A 16,990-nucleotide genomic window follows, 5' to 3' on the forward strand; every position below is an offset into this window, starting at 1 on the left:
CTAGCAAGCGCAAGGCCCTGGGTTCGGTCCTTAACTCCAAAAAAAAAAAAAAAAAAAAGACAAAATAATAAAATTATAACCCTGGGGTGGTTATTAATTATAACTTGTGGGGTGGTGGTGGAGAGATGGCCCAGTGATTAAGAGCACTGACTGCGGGTTGGGGATTTAGCTCAGTGGTAGAGCGCTTGCCTAGGAAGCGCAAGGCCCTGGGTTCAGTCCCCAGCTCCGAAAAAAAAAAACAAAAAAAAACAAAAACAAACAAACAAACAAAAAAAAAAGCACTGACTGCTCTTCCAGAGGTCCTGAGTTCACTTCCTAGCACCCACATGGCGAATCACAACTGTCTGTAACTCTAGGATCTGACACTCCCACACAGAAATACTTGCAGGTGAAACACCAATGAACATAAAATGAAAGCAAATAAATTTTTAAAAATCATAAAGAGAGAAGTAATTGTAAAAGGGGCAAAAAATTCTAACAAGCAGTATTGTAACTTTTAAAAACTGACTTCTTTTACTTAGCATGATACTCTATTGAGTCCTCATTGTGCAGTTGGTTCCTTTGTGTTTATTCCCTTACTTATATTTATTATTTCTATTAACGTGTGTGTGTGTGTGTATGTGTGTGTGTGTGTGTCATATGTTGGAGTGGTTGCAAAGGTCTGACAACACCAGATACCTTGGAGTTCAGAGTTACAGGGGTAACTGACATGGGTGCTGGAAAACTAAGCTAAACTTGGATCCTGTATAAGATTAGCATGTGTTCTTTTTTAAAAAATATTATTTATTTCATGTACATGAGTACACCGTAGCTGTCTTCAGACACACGAGAAGGGGGCATCATATCTCATTACAGATGGTTGTGAGTCACCATGTGGTTGCAGGGATTTGAACTCAGGACCTCTGGGAGAGCAGTCAGTGCTCCTAACCACTGCGACACCTCTCCAGGCCCTCCTTTTTATTTGCCAATGTGAATGTACAGCTGTTTATCTTTTTATTAGCTAATGGATTTTTGACTATTTCCTCAGAGGAGACAAACACCACCAGATGTTGATGATGATTGTCTGTGACCCCAGCCTTTGGGAGGCGAAGTCAGGCAGATTACCACACATTGGAGGCTGGGCTACCCAATAAATTCTGCTCGCCACCCTGAGTTACAGTGTGAGACATTGTATCAGAAACAAACAGACAAATGCGGTAAAACATACCACTTACAGCTACTTGGGAGGCCATAATAAAAAAAACAAGATAAATAAGGACTTTTGTCCCAGCACTTGGGAGGCAGAGGCAGGCAGATCTCTGAGGAGTTCCAGGCCAGTCTGGTCTGCAGAATGAGTTCCAAGACAGTCAGAGCTACACAGAGAAACCCTGTCTTGAAAAACAAACAAGCAAACAAACAAACAGACAAAATAAAAATGCTCGAGAAGATGTAAAGAAACCACAGTCTTGATAAGATGCAATGGGGAGAGAGGAAGTGGGGCGCACTGGGAAGAAGTTTGGTAGTTCCTCAAAAAGTTAAAGGCAGTGTGCAGGGTATGGTGGCCCACACCTTCCATCCCAGAACTAGGGAGGTAGAGGCAGGAAGATCTTGATTAGCTTGAGACCAGCCTGGTCTATGTAGGGAGTTCCAGGACAGCCAGGGTTATCTTATGTAAAAAGATCCTGTCCATAAACAAACAAACAAATGAATGAATAAACAAATGAATAGACAATGGGCAGCCAGCCAGCCAGAGAGATAGATAAAGGTTAAAGGTGGTCTTACTATATGGTCCGGTTGTATTTCCATTACTGAATACATTCAGGAGAAATGAAACATGGGGGAAGTGTGTTCATAGGGAGAGCATCACTATGGGTTGTTTCTTTCAAATGCAACAGTTGGGGTTGGTTGGGGATTTAGCTCAGTGATAGAGTGCTTGCCTAGCAAGTGCAAGGCCCTGGGTTCAGTCCTCAGCTCCAGGGGATGGGGGGGGGTACAACAGTCATTATCTTTTTGATCATTTAGAATAGCCAATAAACCGCAGGAATACAGTTGTTCAAGACTCTTTTGAAACTATGGGCTCTAGTGTAACCAACTGCTGGCCTTCAGTCAGGGCCATTGCAACAATATTACCAATCATACTTTTTTTTTTTTTTTTCCTTTTTCTTTTTTTCGGAGCTGGGGACCCAACCCAGGGCCTTACGTTTGCTAGGCAAGCGCTCTACCACTGAGCTAAATCCCCAACCCCCTACCAATCACACTCTTAAGTGGAAACAACCCAAATGTTCTTTCTTCTCTCTCCTTCCTCTCCCCACTGCAACTCTGACAGTGTCTCACGCATCCCAGGCTAGCCTCAATCAAACTCCCTAGGTAGCCATGGATGACCCCGGACTTCTGATCCTTCTGCCTCTACCTGCTGAGTGTTGAGATTGCATCACAATCTGTTTGTGTGGTGCTGGGGATTGAGGCCAGGGCTTCCTTCCTTCATGTATGCCAGGTAAGCACTTTTCCAACTGAGCCACATGCCCAGTCCTGACACATGCACTTTCAACGTTGGAAAAAGAACGGGGGACTTTTCCAAATGATGGTCAATGTGCATTTCTGCTGGGGGTGAGAGTTTCTCTCCCCAACATCTGGCACAGCTGGTCTTAGTGTCCTTTAATTTAGCCTTTCTGGTCAGGTTGCAGTAATTCTCTCCTGGTTTCCATTTCCTTTCCCAATGGTAAGTGAGGCTGTGCCCCTTTTTCATGAATTCACCGGCTACTGGATTTCCTCTTTCTGAAGAATCTAGATGCTTATTTTTCTGTTGTGCTGGTCTTACTAATGTGTCAGAATTAAAAAAAAAATAGTATGGATATAATTTCTTTGTCAGTTTTACAAGTTTTATCTCCCCTCAACTCTGTAGTGTGTAGTGCCTCTCCTAGCCCTGGAAATCAAACCTTGAGCCTTGTACGTACCAAATAGGCACCGTACACTGAGCTATATCTCCTACCCTGCCATATTCTGATGAGTAATGGTGAACAGTTTTTAATCAATCAATCAATCAATCAATCATCTATCAATCGATTAATTGGTTTTGAGAGACAGAGGTTTGCTGTGTAGAACTGACTCTCCTGGAGCTAGTAACTCTGTAGACCAGACTAGCATCAAACTCACAAAGATCTGCTTCTGCTCCTCCCCCGGCTCCCGTGTTGGGATTAAAGGCGTGAGCCACCACTGCTTGGCAAGTCTGTGATCTCAAACTAAAGAGTGGTGGCATGCGGTTGTAATATCTTCCAGTTGTGGAAGCTGAAGCAGGAGGATTGTTGTGAGTTTGCAGTCAGGTTGAACTACATGGTGTGTCCCAGGTCAGCCTGGGTGACAGAGACCTTGTCTCAAAGAAGAAAAGAAACAAAGGGGTTTGTAGTTTCAATGCAGTTAACTGGTGAGTTTGTTGACTTGCCGGGAAAATCCCACCCCCTTCTATTTGAGGTACCCTGAGGTTGGAAACAGCCTAGATGTCCGTCGATGTATGACAGACAAATTATAATTATGATACTTCTGAACAATGAGACACTGTCCAGCCATAACAACGGGGTGAGGATACAAACGACAGCGAAGATAGACCTTGAAAACGCTACGTAAAGTGAGAGACAGCAAAGGTTCAGAACAGGCAGGCAGATCGATAACCGAGAGAGTGGATTATGGTTATGAAACCTGGAGAGACGGGGGTAGGGGTCGGGTGTTTAGAGGGAAATGCCTTTTCCAGGTGGTGGAAATGTAGAACCAGAGAGAGGTGATGGATGTATACTATCCTGAGTGCACAAAGGCCACTCAACTGTTCACTTTTAAAATGTTATGCCGTTATTTTTGTATTAAAAAATAAGTTTTACTTTATTTACTATTTTTGGTGGGAGAAGCACTGGTGCATGTCATGGCACACGTGTCTCCAGAGTACAACCTGTGGGAATTGGCTCTCTCCTTCCACCATGCTGCTCCCTGGGATTGAACTCAGGCTGTCAGACCTTGTGGCAAACGCCTTTACCCATAAGCTATCTAACTTACATAACTGGCTCAATTTCTGTGTTTGTTTGTTTGTTTGCTTTTTTTTTTTTTCTGGCTTTTGAGTTGAGGTCTTGCTCCCCTGGAACTTCTTCTACGTAGCTCACACTGGTGTTGAACTTGTAGCAATTCTCCTGTCTTTGCCTCCTGAGTGTTATACGAATCCACCGCCATGCCTGTCACCTTTTTGTATTTTGAGACAAATGCCCATTATGTCGTCCAGATTAGCTCAGAACTCGTTAGAAGCCAGAAGGCTCAAAATCATTACCTTCATTGCTTCAACTTCTGGAGTGCTGGCGTTTCTGATATGGGCAGATATCTGCCGCCAGGCCTCGCTGGGGTTGCTGATACGTGCAGATATGGGCCAGCAGGCCTTGCTGTTTATGCTATTTTTTATTTATCCCCTTTTACTTGGTTTGTGTATCTAGAGCTAGCCTCAAGCTCAATATATAGCTAGGAATGATCTGGAACTTCTGATTCTCCAATCTCAAATAAAACCAGGATATAAAATATATAAAATAAACTAAAGAGTAGCTGGGCTCAGCCGTGCACACTTTTAATCCCAACACTTGGGAGGCAGAAGCAGTCAGATCTCTGTGAGTTTGAGGCCAGCCTGGTCTAAAGAGTGAGTTCCAGGACAGCCAAGGCTACATGGAGAAACTGTTTCAAAACAAACAAGAGAGAGTAAAAATCATGTCCAAATGTCAGGACTGAGAGAGTCTAAGCACATTTTTAAAAGCTTTGCAGTGCCATACTGTGTGTGTGACAACGGTTTGTACTGGATTCTTTTGTGTGACCTCTGTCAGTGACATTTATCAAGTGCTTTCCAAGTTCCTCACATGGCACCAAACTCTGTTGTGCATCCTTAACCCTCAGAGCCACTCTGAAAGAGCAGTTCTGTCATCGATGGGGTTTTGTTTTGTTTTAAGGTAAGGACGTAGACACTCCTGGAGATTATAACCAGTGTCTGCAGTTCCATCGGAGGAGGGAACTAACTGAACGACTTGTTGACTGTGAAGGGGCCATCTTGGCTTCTCAAGCCACGGACACAAAGAGCCGGGACCTGTGTGGAGTCCAGGATGCTGAAGCTGCTGATCTGTAGTCAGCAAGCGCCAGACACATTTTCACTTGAGTAGTTCGACTCAGATGAGGTCTGTCTGCTCAGTCAAGGAGGAGAGACCAGACTTGGGGGCTGTAGATCCCCCAAGAAAGGTGACCATGGGAGACAAAGTAACCTGGTCTGTTCAGCTTCCCCAGATTAAACCTTTCTGATGAAGTAGGACTCAACTTCTGCCTCAGTGTGGTGAAGGGTCATCTCTAGCCATAGGATTCAGGACAGGGCAGAGAGAGTTTGGAACTATTCCTGTTGCTGTCGTGGGCGAGTGGCTCTCTCTTGGAGAGGAATACTCAGGGGACAAGGTGGCTCTCAGATAGTGTCTGTGAGCCCCACCTAGCCCTTGGCCTGAGCAGGTGACTGGACTGATAAGGCCTGGTACCCAAATGGTTTCCTACTCTGCCCAAGGGAGACGTTGGGGGTGGGGAGCAAGGGTCCAACGTTCCAGTTTCCAAACGTCTTCTTCTTCTGCAGAGGAGGTCTTGAGTCCACTTTATTTCACATTTGAATTGAGGCCACTCTTCTGTGGGACTTTTACTCAGAGTCTGAGGCTATCCCTGTAGAGCTCAGGCTGGCCCTGCTCCTTCACAACAGTTTTGAATCCAGCTTCTGGTAGTGAAACTGGGGTCCCCAGGGAAGTCCACTTGTCCACAGGTCACGGTGTGACCTTAAGTTTTGATTTCTGTAATAGCTGATGGTATTTCTTAGCAATGATGTGGGCAACTTGGGGGTTGAAGAAATGCACCCCAGGTTAGTTAGTCCTGGGTTCTCCTATCCAGTGCTGTCAGTACTAAGTGAGGCATCCTGGGAGGGAAGTACACAGGATCTCTGTAGACTGGGATCTCGTAATTTCTCATTATTAGCACGGCCACTCAGAACTAGCAGTGGTAGAAAAGATTGAACCCAGGGCCTTGCGCATAATGGCCAAGTGCTGACTACCTTTTTTGAGAAGGTCTTAATGAGTTGCCTTGCTTGGCTTTAACTTCCTATCCTGCTATCCAAGTCTCCTCAGTAGCTGGAAATACAGGTCTCCACCACTGGGTCTCACTGTCACTATTAATTATATAGAAAATTATACTGTGAATACTCTTGTGAAGGTTACTAGAAAAAAATGGGTCCAAAGATCATAACTGGGGAAACACTGGGGTCCTTCGTTTAGGTCACCCCAGAGACGACCACTGGAGCCCCAAGACCCTGCCTAACGACGATGTAGCAGAATGGCCCAGAAAGGAAGAGGAAAGCCTGAACCAGAGTCCTCCTGGCCCAAATACCTGGCCCCTATCCATTCCCCCTATCTCCGTGGGAAGGTCCCACGATCCATCATCCCAGGCACCTGACTCCATATCCCTGACTGCTTCCCTCCCATCGTCAAGTCCCCTTTCTACTCCTGACTCCTAATTTCCATTCTAGGGACCCTGGCTGGGGAACAAGGGAGACCTCAACGACATCATGAAACACTCAAATCACACATGACTGTGATAAAGGCTTGGATGAATCCTAGGGTACCATCCTTCCACATCACACATCCAAACCATCAAAGGGCAAACTAAGTGTCATTCTCAGACACTGGCAGATACTCAAATGGTACTTTCTCATTGAGTAATAGTGTGGGAGTTAAATGAAATACGACAATTTTCTCTCTTTGTAGAGTTTGGAAACATTATTGTTACGTGATGCGCAGACTGGTACGATCCCGACCACCGCTCCTGTTTAAGTTTATACGCTCTGGTTAAATCAAGTGTATGACTTTAAAAAGCAGACAGGTTCCCTTAGAGAGCCACCAGGGCTCAGCCGAGGCGTCGCGCCTGCGCAGTCGGCCGTTCGGGCATGCGCGGGGGCTGTGGAGCGTCGCTCGGTGAAGTCTCGCGAGAGTGAGCGCCGTGGTGGAGGCACCCGCTTCCTCGGTGTCCCTGCGGGCCCGGCGCCTGGCTTCAGCTTCTTCCCTCTGTATCTACGCTTCCCACGCGAGTTCCCCTTAGGCGCACGCCCGGGCTCCCGCAGGATGGGGGACAACACTAGCCCCATCAGCGTGATCCTGGTGAGCTCGGGCAGCAGGGGCAATAAGCTGCTCTTCAGGTACCCTTTCCAGAGGAGCCAGGAGCACCCCGCGTCCCAGACAAGTAAGTGGCGCCTGGCGGCCACCCGCCCTGCCACGCGCGGTGCACAGTGAGGAGCTGGAGGAGGAGGAAAGGGGCCGCGGCAGGACTCCGGAGTCTCCAGCCTGTGAAACTAGAAATGCGTAAGAATTGCCGGCTCCAGGAGTAGTGCACGTCTGGGATCCCAGCGCTCCGGACGCGGAGGCCGGGGTATTGCCGGGAGCCCAAGGCCAGCCTTTTCTCCAGACAAACCCAGAAAGACACCAGATTTTACATGCACAGACACGGATTTATAAGTTGTTTTAGACAGTATAAATGACTGTAAGGTCTGAAGTTGTCCTTGAACTCTGGTCCATGCCCAGATAACTGATTAATCACCCCTGCTGTACATAAATTCCCAAAGTGTTACCCACCGAAAAATAAAATACCGCGTCACCCCTCCCCCCAGCCCCTCCACGAATCTCAGGACGCTCGTTTTTCATGCTGTAGCATCTCCCTTGAAGGTTCTCCGAGTTTTTGAGCACATACTCCTGCCTAGTTGTAATGCACGGCTGCATGGGCACATGCACAGCCTTCCTCTGTGGGTGAACATTGTTCTTAACTAACACGACAAAGCGTTTTCAGTTACAAAAACAAAGTTGGTATCTTGCTCTCAGCCCCGCCCCCCTTATCCCCTTAAAGGGTAACTACCTTTACCATTTAATAAACCTCCTGTTTATACACAAGCGTGAACACACATATTCCAAGTACAAGTGGAAATACACTGCCCATTTTCCTTCCTTTCTCTCTGTTACTATCATTAAAGTTTTTCTGGAACAGGGTTTCTCTGAGTGGCCCCAACTGTCTTGGAGACCAAGCTGGGCTGCTCAGAACCGCCTGCCTCTGCCTCCCTGAGTGTCAGGGATTAAAGGCGTGCACCGCCGAAAGGTCCGTTTTGCTCATTTTCCTTTGTACTTTATGTCTGTGTCTTGAACAGCTTCAACCTATAGAGATGCCTTATTCCCCCAACTCCACCCTGAGACAGGTTTCCTGTGTAGCTCTGGCTGTCCTGGAACTCACTCTGTAGACCAGGCTGGCCTCGAACTCAGATTTGCCTGCCTCTTCCTCCCCAGTGCTGGGACTAAAGGCACCGGCCAGCACCTCCAGCCGCCTTGTTCTTTTTAATGGCTGAAGCAAATTCCGTGGGCTATGCATACTGTGGTTGATTCATCCAGCCCTCTGTTAAGGACAGGGGCCACACAGATGGTTTGACACTTGCTTTGCAAGCATGAGAACCCCACGGTGGAATTCCCAGCACCTGTGTAAAAAGTCTGCCTTGGCTGTGGAGTGTGGTGTAGGTAATGGTATCACTGACTGGTAGAGATGGGCTGATCCCAAGAGCTCCCTGGCCAGCCAGCCTAGCCTGAAGGGTAAGGTTCTGATTCAGTGAGAGACCCGTCTCCAGACAGTAAGGTGGACACTTCACATTTGCTCCGGCTTGTAGGCCACGTACCCATGCCCCAACCCCATCACCACCACCAAAAACCGTACAAACTACACGTGTCCTTTCTGGAAATTATTCTTTTCTAGAATATCTGTAGGAACTAATCGATCTTGAGTCGTGTGGTTGAGTCTGAGGGTTTATGATCACGTTCTAAACATTAATTTTTAGTCTTTATTAGTCTGATGACAAGAAGCTATATCTGATAGTTTTACTGTGTGAGGTGTTATTCAGAGCAAGCCTGTTTTTCTCTTTCCAGAGCTGTTTGGATTCACCTTTCAGAGAATTCATATTCTGTGCCTGATTTTTTTTTTCCTTGAATTGTTAGTTTTTCCTTTTAGACTTGAAAGAATTATTTATATATTTAAGTTTAAAAGTAAGGTGTTTAGACCAGGAGTGGTGTACGTCTTTAGTCCCAGTATTCTGGATGTAGAGGCAGGCATGTATCTCTGAGTCCCAGGCCAAACTGGTTTACATAGTGACTTCCAGATTAGTCAGAGCCATGGTAAGATCCTGTCTGAAAAAAATGAAATAAAAAAAGAAGGTTTGTTTGTTTGTTTGGTTGGTTGGTTGGGTTTTTTTGTTTGTTTGTTTGGGTTTTATTTTTGTTTGTTTGTTTGTTTTGTTTTGTTTTTGTCACAGTAGGTGTCCAGTTTGCTTTTTCTGTGTAATTTTTGCCAGAATTTTGATTTTGATGGTGTCATGTTTTCAGTCTAGTGTCTTGTGGTTTCTGAGTATTCTTATGTGCAAGGCCTTCTGCTCTGGGAGATGATGATGTTGTTTTGCTGTTTTGAGTCAGGGTTTAACTCTGTATTCTAGGGTGGTTTAGGATTTACCGTGTAGAATAGACTAGCTTTAAACTGATGGCACTTACCTTCTCTGCTCGTGGAGCGGTAGGATTGCAAGGGAGCACACCCAGGCCCTGCCTTTTCCAAGATTGTTAACGAGAGACCACTCATAAGTTTTTCTTTAGAACATTTATGGTCTTGTTTTTAAATTAACTTATTTACTTAAGACCCTGGCTGCCTGGAGTTAGATCACACTGGTCTAGAACTCACAGAGATCCTCCTCTTCCTTCTGCCTCCTCAGTGCTGAGATTAAAGAGTGCACCTCCACTCTTGGCCTTACAATTCATTTATCTTGATCTACGGTAGAAGCTCATAAAAGCCAGTCTAGTCTGTGTACTTTCCAAGAGTCAAGTGTGTGCTGCTTAGAGTCCTGTGACAGGCCAGGGTTGTTCCCATGTGGTTGTTGGATTTCTATGAATGTTGGCCCTCAAAAGCCAACGAACTCAGCGTTCTATATGGTTATATCATTTTTTTTTTTTTTTTTTTTTTTTTTTTTCGGAGCTGGGGACCGAACCCAGGGCCTTGCGCCATAGGCAAGCGCTCTACCACTGAGCTAAATCCCCAACCCCATGGTTATATCATCTTATTGAGTAGTTCACATCACCTTCACCTATACTACACTCCAGTGTTTATTTTTAAAATTTTATTCTTTGATATAAAGTCTCAGGTAGTGAAGGATGGCCTCCGGCTTCCACCTCCAGAGTGCCCGGATTACAGGCATCTACTCTGACACACTTCTGTGTGGTCCTGGGGGTTAAACCTAGGGCCTCGGACATGCTAAGCATGAGCTGGAGTGCTGTACCATCTGAGCTACATTCCCAGCCCCCTTTCTTTTCTCTTTTAATGGCTTCTGCACATGCAAGTCTCGCGCCATTCTATGTTATCCTTACAGGTAGAATTCGCCACTTTCTGCCTTTTCTCCCCTTCAGTTTTGTTCTGAGAAATTTTGATTATTTTTCACTGGAAACTTAATATCAACTGTGGTAGGCTCTGCCCTCAAACTTGGATTTTTATGTGGATGGAGGTAGAGGCAGCTCCCTTTCCCCATAGTTTCTAAAACCAGAACATTTACTGCTTGGCGGTCGACATTCTCAAGGTGAGTTTCGCTGCCCTCTTGGGTTCAGGTGTGGTTCTTTTGAAAAATTCATGCCTTAATCTCCACTAGATAATTTTTATTTTTTATTTTCTTGACACAGGGACTTATTCCTGGTTGGCCTAGAAATACTATGTCCGTCAGGCTGGCCTCAAATTCACAGATGTGCCTACCTCTGCCTTCCAGGCGTGGGGTGGCCACCAGGCTGACCGCAGAGTCATCCTTAGGTACTCACTTGCCCGGTCCTGGGTCATACTTTGTCTCTCAGTCTTGGCACTCGTTAGACTTTCCCTTGCGCTGGGTTGGCTGGGCACATTTGCCACAGGCTAACTCCAGAGGTGATAGGCCCCAGAAGACACTATTTGTGTTACCGTGGTCCTCTGTAAACAAGGACATTTCTTTCGCCGTCTCGCTTCTGCCACTGAGACCAAAGAGAGCTGCTGTAGCTTTTCGAAATGTTCTGATAATGGGAGAGAAAAAAAATGGTTGTGCTCAATATCCCATTGAAGAAAACAGTACGTCTTCTCTGATTCCACGCCGTTTCCCACTGGTGAGCATGGCGCCCCAGGCTTTGTGTGTGCAGCACTGCGCGGCGTCCAAACTACCGTGTCATCCTAGTCTCCCTTGCTAGAACTTGGGGTTTCCCCTGGACGATTATTTGGTATCCTTTTTAGAGTTCTTTCTATTTATTTGGTTTTATTTTTAAAATGTATTTTTATTTTAGTTTATGGTGTTTTGCTTATGTGTATGCCTGTGCACCATTAGTGTGCAGTGTTCATGGAGGCCGGGGAGTTCCCAGATCATCTGGAACTGGAGTTACAGATGTGAGCCACCATGTAGCAGAGCTGGGGACTGAGTCCAAGTTCTCTCAAAGAGCAGCCAGTGCTCTTAATAGCTGAGCCATCTCTCTAACCCCTGTTTTAGTATTTATTTATTTTTGAGATAGTGTCTCATGATGTTGTTCTGGGCTGGCCTAGAACTCACTTTGTAGATCAGACTGGCCTCAAACTCACAGAGATCTGTCTGTCTCTGCCTCCTGAAAACTGAGATTAAAGGCACACTCAACCATGTCTGATAATTTTAAAGTTATACATCTATACATACATATGTGTATGTGTGTGTATATACACACTATGTGCATATGTGGAGGCCAGAAGTTGACATTTGGATGCCTTTTCCTGTCACTTTGTTGCTTATTTTTTTTTCTGTTAAAAATATTGTATTTTTATTTATTTTTTTATTAGATATATTTCTTTACTTATATTTCAAATGTTATTCCCTTTCCTGATTTCCTGTCCTTAAGCCCCATCCTCTCTCCCTCCCCTATATGGGTATTCCCCCCATACATCCTCCTTACTGCCTCCCCCATATTCCCCTGCACTGGGGGGGGGGGTGTTCCAACTTTGGCAGGACCAAGGACTTCCCCTTCCCCTGGTGCCCCAACAAGGCTATTCTCTGCTACATATGCAGTTGGAGCCCTGGGTTAGTCCATGTATAGTCTTTCGGTAGTGGTTTACTCCCTGGAAGCTCTGGTTGGTTGGCATTGTTGTTCTTATGGGGTTGCAAGCTCCTTCAACTCTTTCAATCCTTCCTCTAATTCCCCCCAAGGGGGTCCTGTTCTCAGTTCAGTGGTTTGCTGCTAGCATTGACCTCTGTATTGGACATGCTCTGGATGTGTCTCTCAGGAGAGATCTATATCCATTCCCTTTCAGCATGCATTTTGTAGCTTCATGCATCTTACCTAGTTTTGGGCCACATGTGGGGCAGGCCCTGAATGGCCGTTCCTTCAGTCGCTGCTCTAAACTTTGTTTCCATATCCACTCCTATGGATATTTTTCCCCCCTTTTAAGAAGGAGTGGGAGCAACCGCATTTTAGTCATCCTCCTTGAACTTCCTGTGGTCTGTGGATTGCATCTTGGATAGTCCAGCTTTTGGGCTAATATCCATTTATCAATGAGCATACCAAGTGTGTTTTTCTGTGATTGAGTTACCTCACTCAGGATAATATTTTCTAGTTCATTCCATTTGCCTATGAATTTAATGAAGTCATTGTTTTTGATAGCTGAGTAATATTCCATTGTGTAGATGTACCACATTTTCTGTCTCCATTCCTCTGTTGAAGGGCATCTGGGTTCTTTCCAGCTTCAGGATATTATAAATAAGGCTGCTATGAACATAGAGGAGCATGTGTCCTTGTTGTATGTTGGGGCATCTTTTGAGTATATGCCCAGGAGAGGTATAGCTGGGTCCTCAGGTAGTACAATGTCCAATTTTCTGAGGAACCTCAGACTGATTTCCAGAGTGGTTGTACCAGTTTGCAATCCCACCAACAATGGAGGAGTGTTCCTCTTTCTCCACATCCTCGCCAGCATCTGCTGTCACCTGAGTTTTTTTATCTTAGCCATTCTGACTGGTGTGAGGTGGAATCTCAGGGTTGTTTTGATTTGCATTTCCTGGTGACTAAGGATGTTGAACATTTCTTTAGGTGCTTTTTGGCCATTCAATAATTCACAGCTGAGAATGTTTTGTTTAGCTCAATACCCCATTTTTAATAGGGTTATTTGACTGTCTGGAGTCTACCTTCTTGAGTTCTTTGTATATATTGGATATTTGCCCTCTATCAGATGTAGGACTGGTAAAGATCTTTTCCCAATCTGTTGGTTGACGTTTTGTCCTAATTACAGTGTCTTTTGCCTTACAGAAGCTTTGCAGTTTTATGAGGTCCCATTTGTCAATTCTTGATCTTAGAGCATAAGCCATTGGTGTTTTGTTCAGGAAATTTTCCTCAGTGACCATGTGTTTGAGACTCTTCTGCACTTTTTCTTCTATTAGTTTGAGTGTGTCTGGTTTGATGTGGAGGTCCTTGATCCACTTGGACTTAAGCTTTGTACAGGGTGATAAGAATGGATCGATCTGTATTTTTCTACATGCTGACCTCCAGTTGAACCAGCACCATTTGTTGAAAATGCTATCTTTTTTCCATTGGATGGTTTTAGCTCCTTTGTCAAAGATCAAGTGAACATAGGTGTGTGGGTTCATTTCTGGGTCTTCAGTTCTGTTCCACTGGTCTATCTGTCTGTCTCTGTACCAATACCATGCAGTTTTTATCACTATTGCTCTGTAATACTGCTTGAGATCAGGGATGGTGATTGCCCCAGAAGTCCTTTTATTGTTGAGTATAGTTCTCGCTATCCTGGGTTTTTGTTTTTTTTTTTTAATTCCAAATGAATTTGCAAATTGCTCTTTCTATCTCTATAAAGAATTGAGTAGGAATTTTGATGGGGATTGGATTTTGCTTTTGGCAAAATGGCCATCTTTACTATATTAATCCTGCCAATCCATGAGCATGGAAGATCTTTCCATTTCTGAGGTCTTCCTCAACTTCTTTCTTCAGAGACTTGAGTTCTTGTCATACAGACAAGAACTTGGTTCTTGCTTGGTTAAAGTCACACCAAGATATTTTATATTATTTGGGACTATCGTGAAGGGTTTCATTTCTCTAATTTCTTTCTCAGCCTGTTTATCCTTTGAATAGAGGAAGGCTACTGATTTGTTTGAGTTAATTTTATACCCCGACACTTTGCTGAAGTTGTTTATCAGGTTTAGTAGTTCTCTGGTGGAACTTTTGGGGTCACTTAAATATACAATCATATCATCTGCAAATAGTGATATTTTGATTTCTTCCCTTCCAATTTGTATCCTTTTGACCTCCTTTCGCTGTCTGATTGCTCTGGCTAGGACTTCGAGTACTGTATTGAATAAGTAGGGAGAGAGTGGGTTGGGGATTTAGCTCAGTGGTAGAGCGCTTGCCTAGCAAGGCCCTGGGTTTGGTCCCCAGCTCTGAAAAAAAGAAAAGAGAAGAGAAGAAAAGAAAAGAAAAAAGAAAAGAAAAGAAAAGAAAAGAAAAGAAAAGAAAAAGGCTCACACTGAGTGCTTTGGCTAGACTGGAGGCTCTTCGATGCACCTATCTGCAGCCCCAATTACCAGGGCTATAGGCATATACTACTATGTCTGGTGCTTCTTGTGGATCCTGGGGATCATTCTTGGGCCACAGAGCTGTCTCCTTAGCCCCTGCTTGTGTGTGTGTGTGTGTGTGTGTGTGTGTGTGTGTGTGTGTGTGTGTGTGTGTGTGTGTGTGTGTGTGGTCCTGGTTATCCTAGAACATGCCATATAGAGCAAGGTTGGCCTTGGCCTTGCAGCAGTCCTGCCCCTGCTTCCTAAATGCTGAGATTATAAGCAGATGCCACCTCATCACATGGTTTTCTCTTTGTTTTTGATTTCAAGACAGGGTTTCTCTGCGTAGCTGTGGCTGTTCTGGAACTCTTGCTGTAGACCAGGCTGGCCTCAAACTCAGAGATCCACCTGCCTCTGCCTCCTAAGCCCTGGGATTTAAAGGCGTGCACTACCACACCTGGCTTGTGGTTTGTTTTTGTTTTTTTTTTTTAAACCATAATGTTTTAGTAAAGAATTGTTTATGTGTATGAAGGCTTTAGTATGTACATTTGAAAATTATTTTATCTAATCACATCACACACTATATGTGCATATCTCCCATACATATAATTACGTATATATAATTTTTTGTAAGAAAATTAACAGCCATAGCTGGGCATGGTGGCCACGTTTGTAATCCCAACACTGTAATCTCCAACATTTAGGAGGTAGATTAGTATAGATTAGGAGTTCAAATCTAGCCTCAGCTAAACAGAGGGCAGGGCTGGCCCTAGCAGTATAGTGAGATCCTGGTTTCAACCCTCCTCCAAAGAGTAGCACTTTATCATAACTTTTCGGAAACTGTGTTATAATTTCCCCCCGCGCTTCAGATAGAACCTGGTCTGTCTCATCCATGCTAAGCACTGCCACTGGGCTACATGTACCCCTGAGCATGTTTATCACGGTATCACAGATACATCGTGTGATTTGCCACTTTAACCATTTGAAGTTTGTGGCTCAGTGTCATTAACTGCATTCATTCCATTGTGACACTGTCACCTTACATAGTCCCCTGAAGTTCAGTTCTGTAATGATAAGTAACACTTCCTAGCCATGGTTAATGCTCAGTTGACTGTGTGCCCTACAGCTGTGCTGATCAGGGGTTTCCTAGACGTGATACTTGACAGTGTATCAGACTTACTGTGCTCAGCCTAATATTTCCAAGATGGACGAATGTTTGTTCCTCTTTGTAGATGAATATTAATTGTTAGACAGTGGAGCCGTGTGTTTTCATAGCTCCACAGTCCTGTGTGTGGAGCATTCTTAGCAGTTCTTCTTTTGTCTCACTCAGATAAACCACGTAGCAGATACGCTGTCAACAACACGGGAGAGCATGTTGATGACCAGGATGGTGACTCCAGGTAAGGGGTCAACAGCCATTCTGGGCAGGAAGGCTGGTTCTCTTTCTGGGTCTGGGCAGAGCTCCACCCTTCTGCTGACCCAGATGTTTGTCCCTCTGAGAAATCTGGTGCCCTTTGCCATCTAGTGAGTGCTCCTAAGTGAGTAGCTGGGATTGCACTGCCAGCCCTGACTGGCTCCGGTTTCACTGCAGGTAGAGGAGTCAGAGGAGGGATGAGGCATGTCACGTGGTGTGTTTCTCTCCAATGAGAGGATCTTAGAGGAAGCAGGTCCTTAGCCATTCTCAGACCTACTTCCTTAGCACATGCCCAGTGTGAGATGCGGGGCTCAGGTACAGTGCAGCCTGGGCGCTGTGGGAGCTGGGGCTGCCCCTTCCTGTGTTTGCTCTTCTCTGTCTGGGAGGACTGTCACGGTCTACATTCATAAGCAGCATTTCCGCCTTCTTCTGTTCATTTGAAAGGGTAGGAAGAGGCAGCATAGGCCTACATAAAGGAGAGAAGATTGCAAATTACTTGCCTGGGTCCCCTAGAACACAGGGATCCTGTGTGAGGCAAAGGATAGTGTTCCCAGCCTGGCGGTGGTGGTGCACACCTTTATTCCCAGCACTCGGGAGGCAGAGGCAGGTAGATCCTGGTGAATTCTAGGCCAGCTTGGTCTACAGAGTGGGTTCCAGGACAGCCAGAGCTACACAGAGAAACCCTGTTTCAAAAGACCATTTAAAAAAAAAAAAAGGATAGGGCTTCTCAGGAGAAGGCCACTGAGACTCCACACGGGGTCTTTGCTGTGTAGTGAGTCAGCGCTGTGTCCTGTCAGATCTTTGAGAAGGCACCATGTCCACCACTCTGATTTACAGTGCCAAAAGTATGTGGGCTTTTGCTTGTTTGTTTGTTTTTGTTTTATTTCATCTCAGGTACTGTGATGACAGGCCTGTGCTACTAGGTCCACTTTATATGCTACTGGGTCTGACCCCCAGGACTACATGCATGATGG

At 45.2% G+C, this 16,990-nt stretch overlaps 1 protein-coding gene across 1 annotated transcript in view; it reads left to right on the plus strand.

Moving 5' to 3' along the window:
- Positions 1-7,001: 7,001 nt before the first annotated feature.
- The window catches only part of Nprl3 (NPR3 like, GATOR1 complex subunit), a 38,112-nt gene continuing 28,123 nt past the window's right edge, over positions 7,002-16,990 (plus strand). The window contains 2 exon segments of the mRNA XM_032912132.1: positions 7,002-7,251; positions 15,933-16,002. Coding sequence (XP_032768023.1) covers positions 7,134-7,251; positions 15,933-16,002 — 188 coding nt within the window. The 5' untranslated portion in view covers positions 7,002-7,133.

The sequence above is a fragment of the Rattus rattus genome, chromosome 9 (assembly GCF_011064425.1).
Source record: "Rattus rattus isolate New Zealand chromosome 9, Rrattus_CSIRO_v1, whole genome shotgun sequence".
NCBI classification, from domain to species: Eukaryota; Metazoa; Chordata; class Mammalia; order Rodentia; family Muridae; genus Rattus; species Rattus rattus.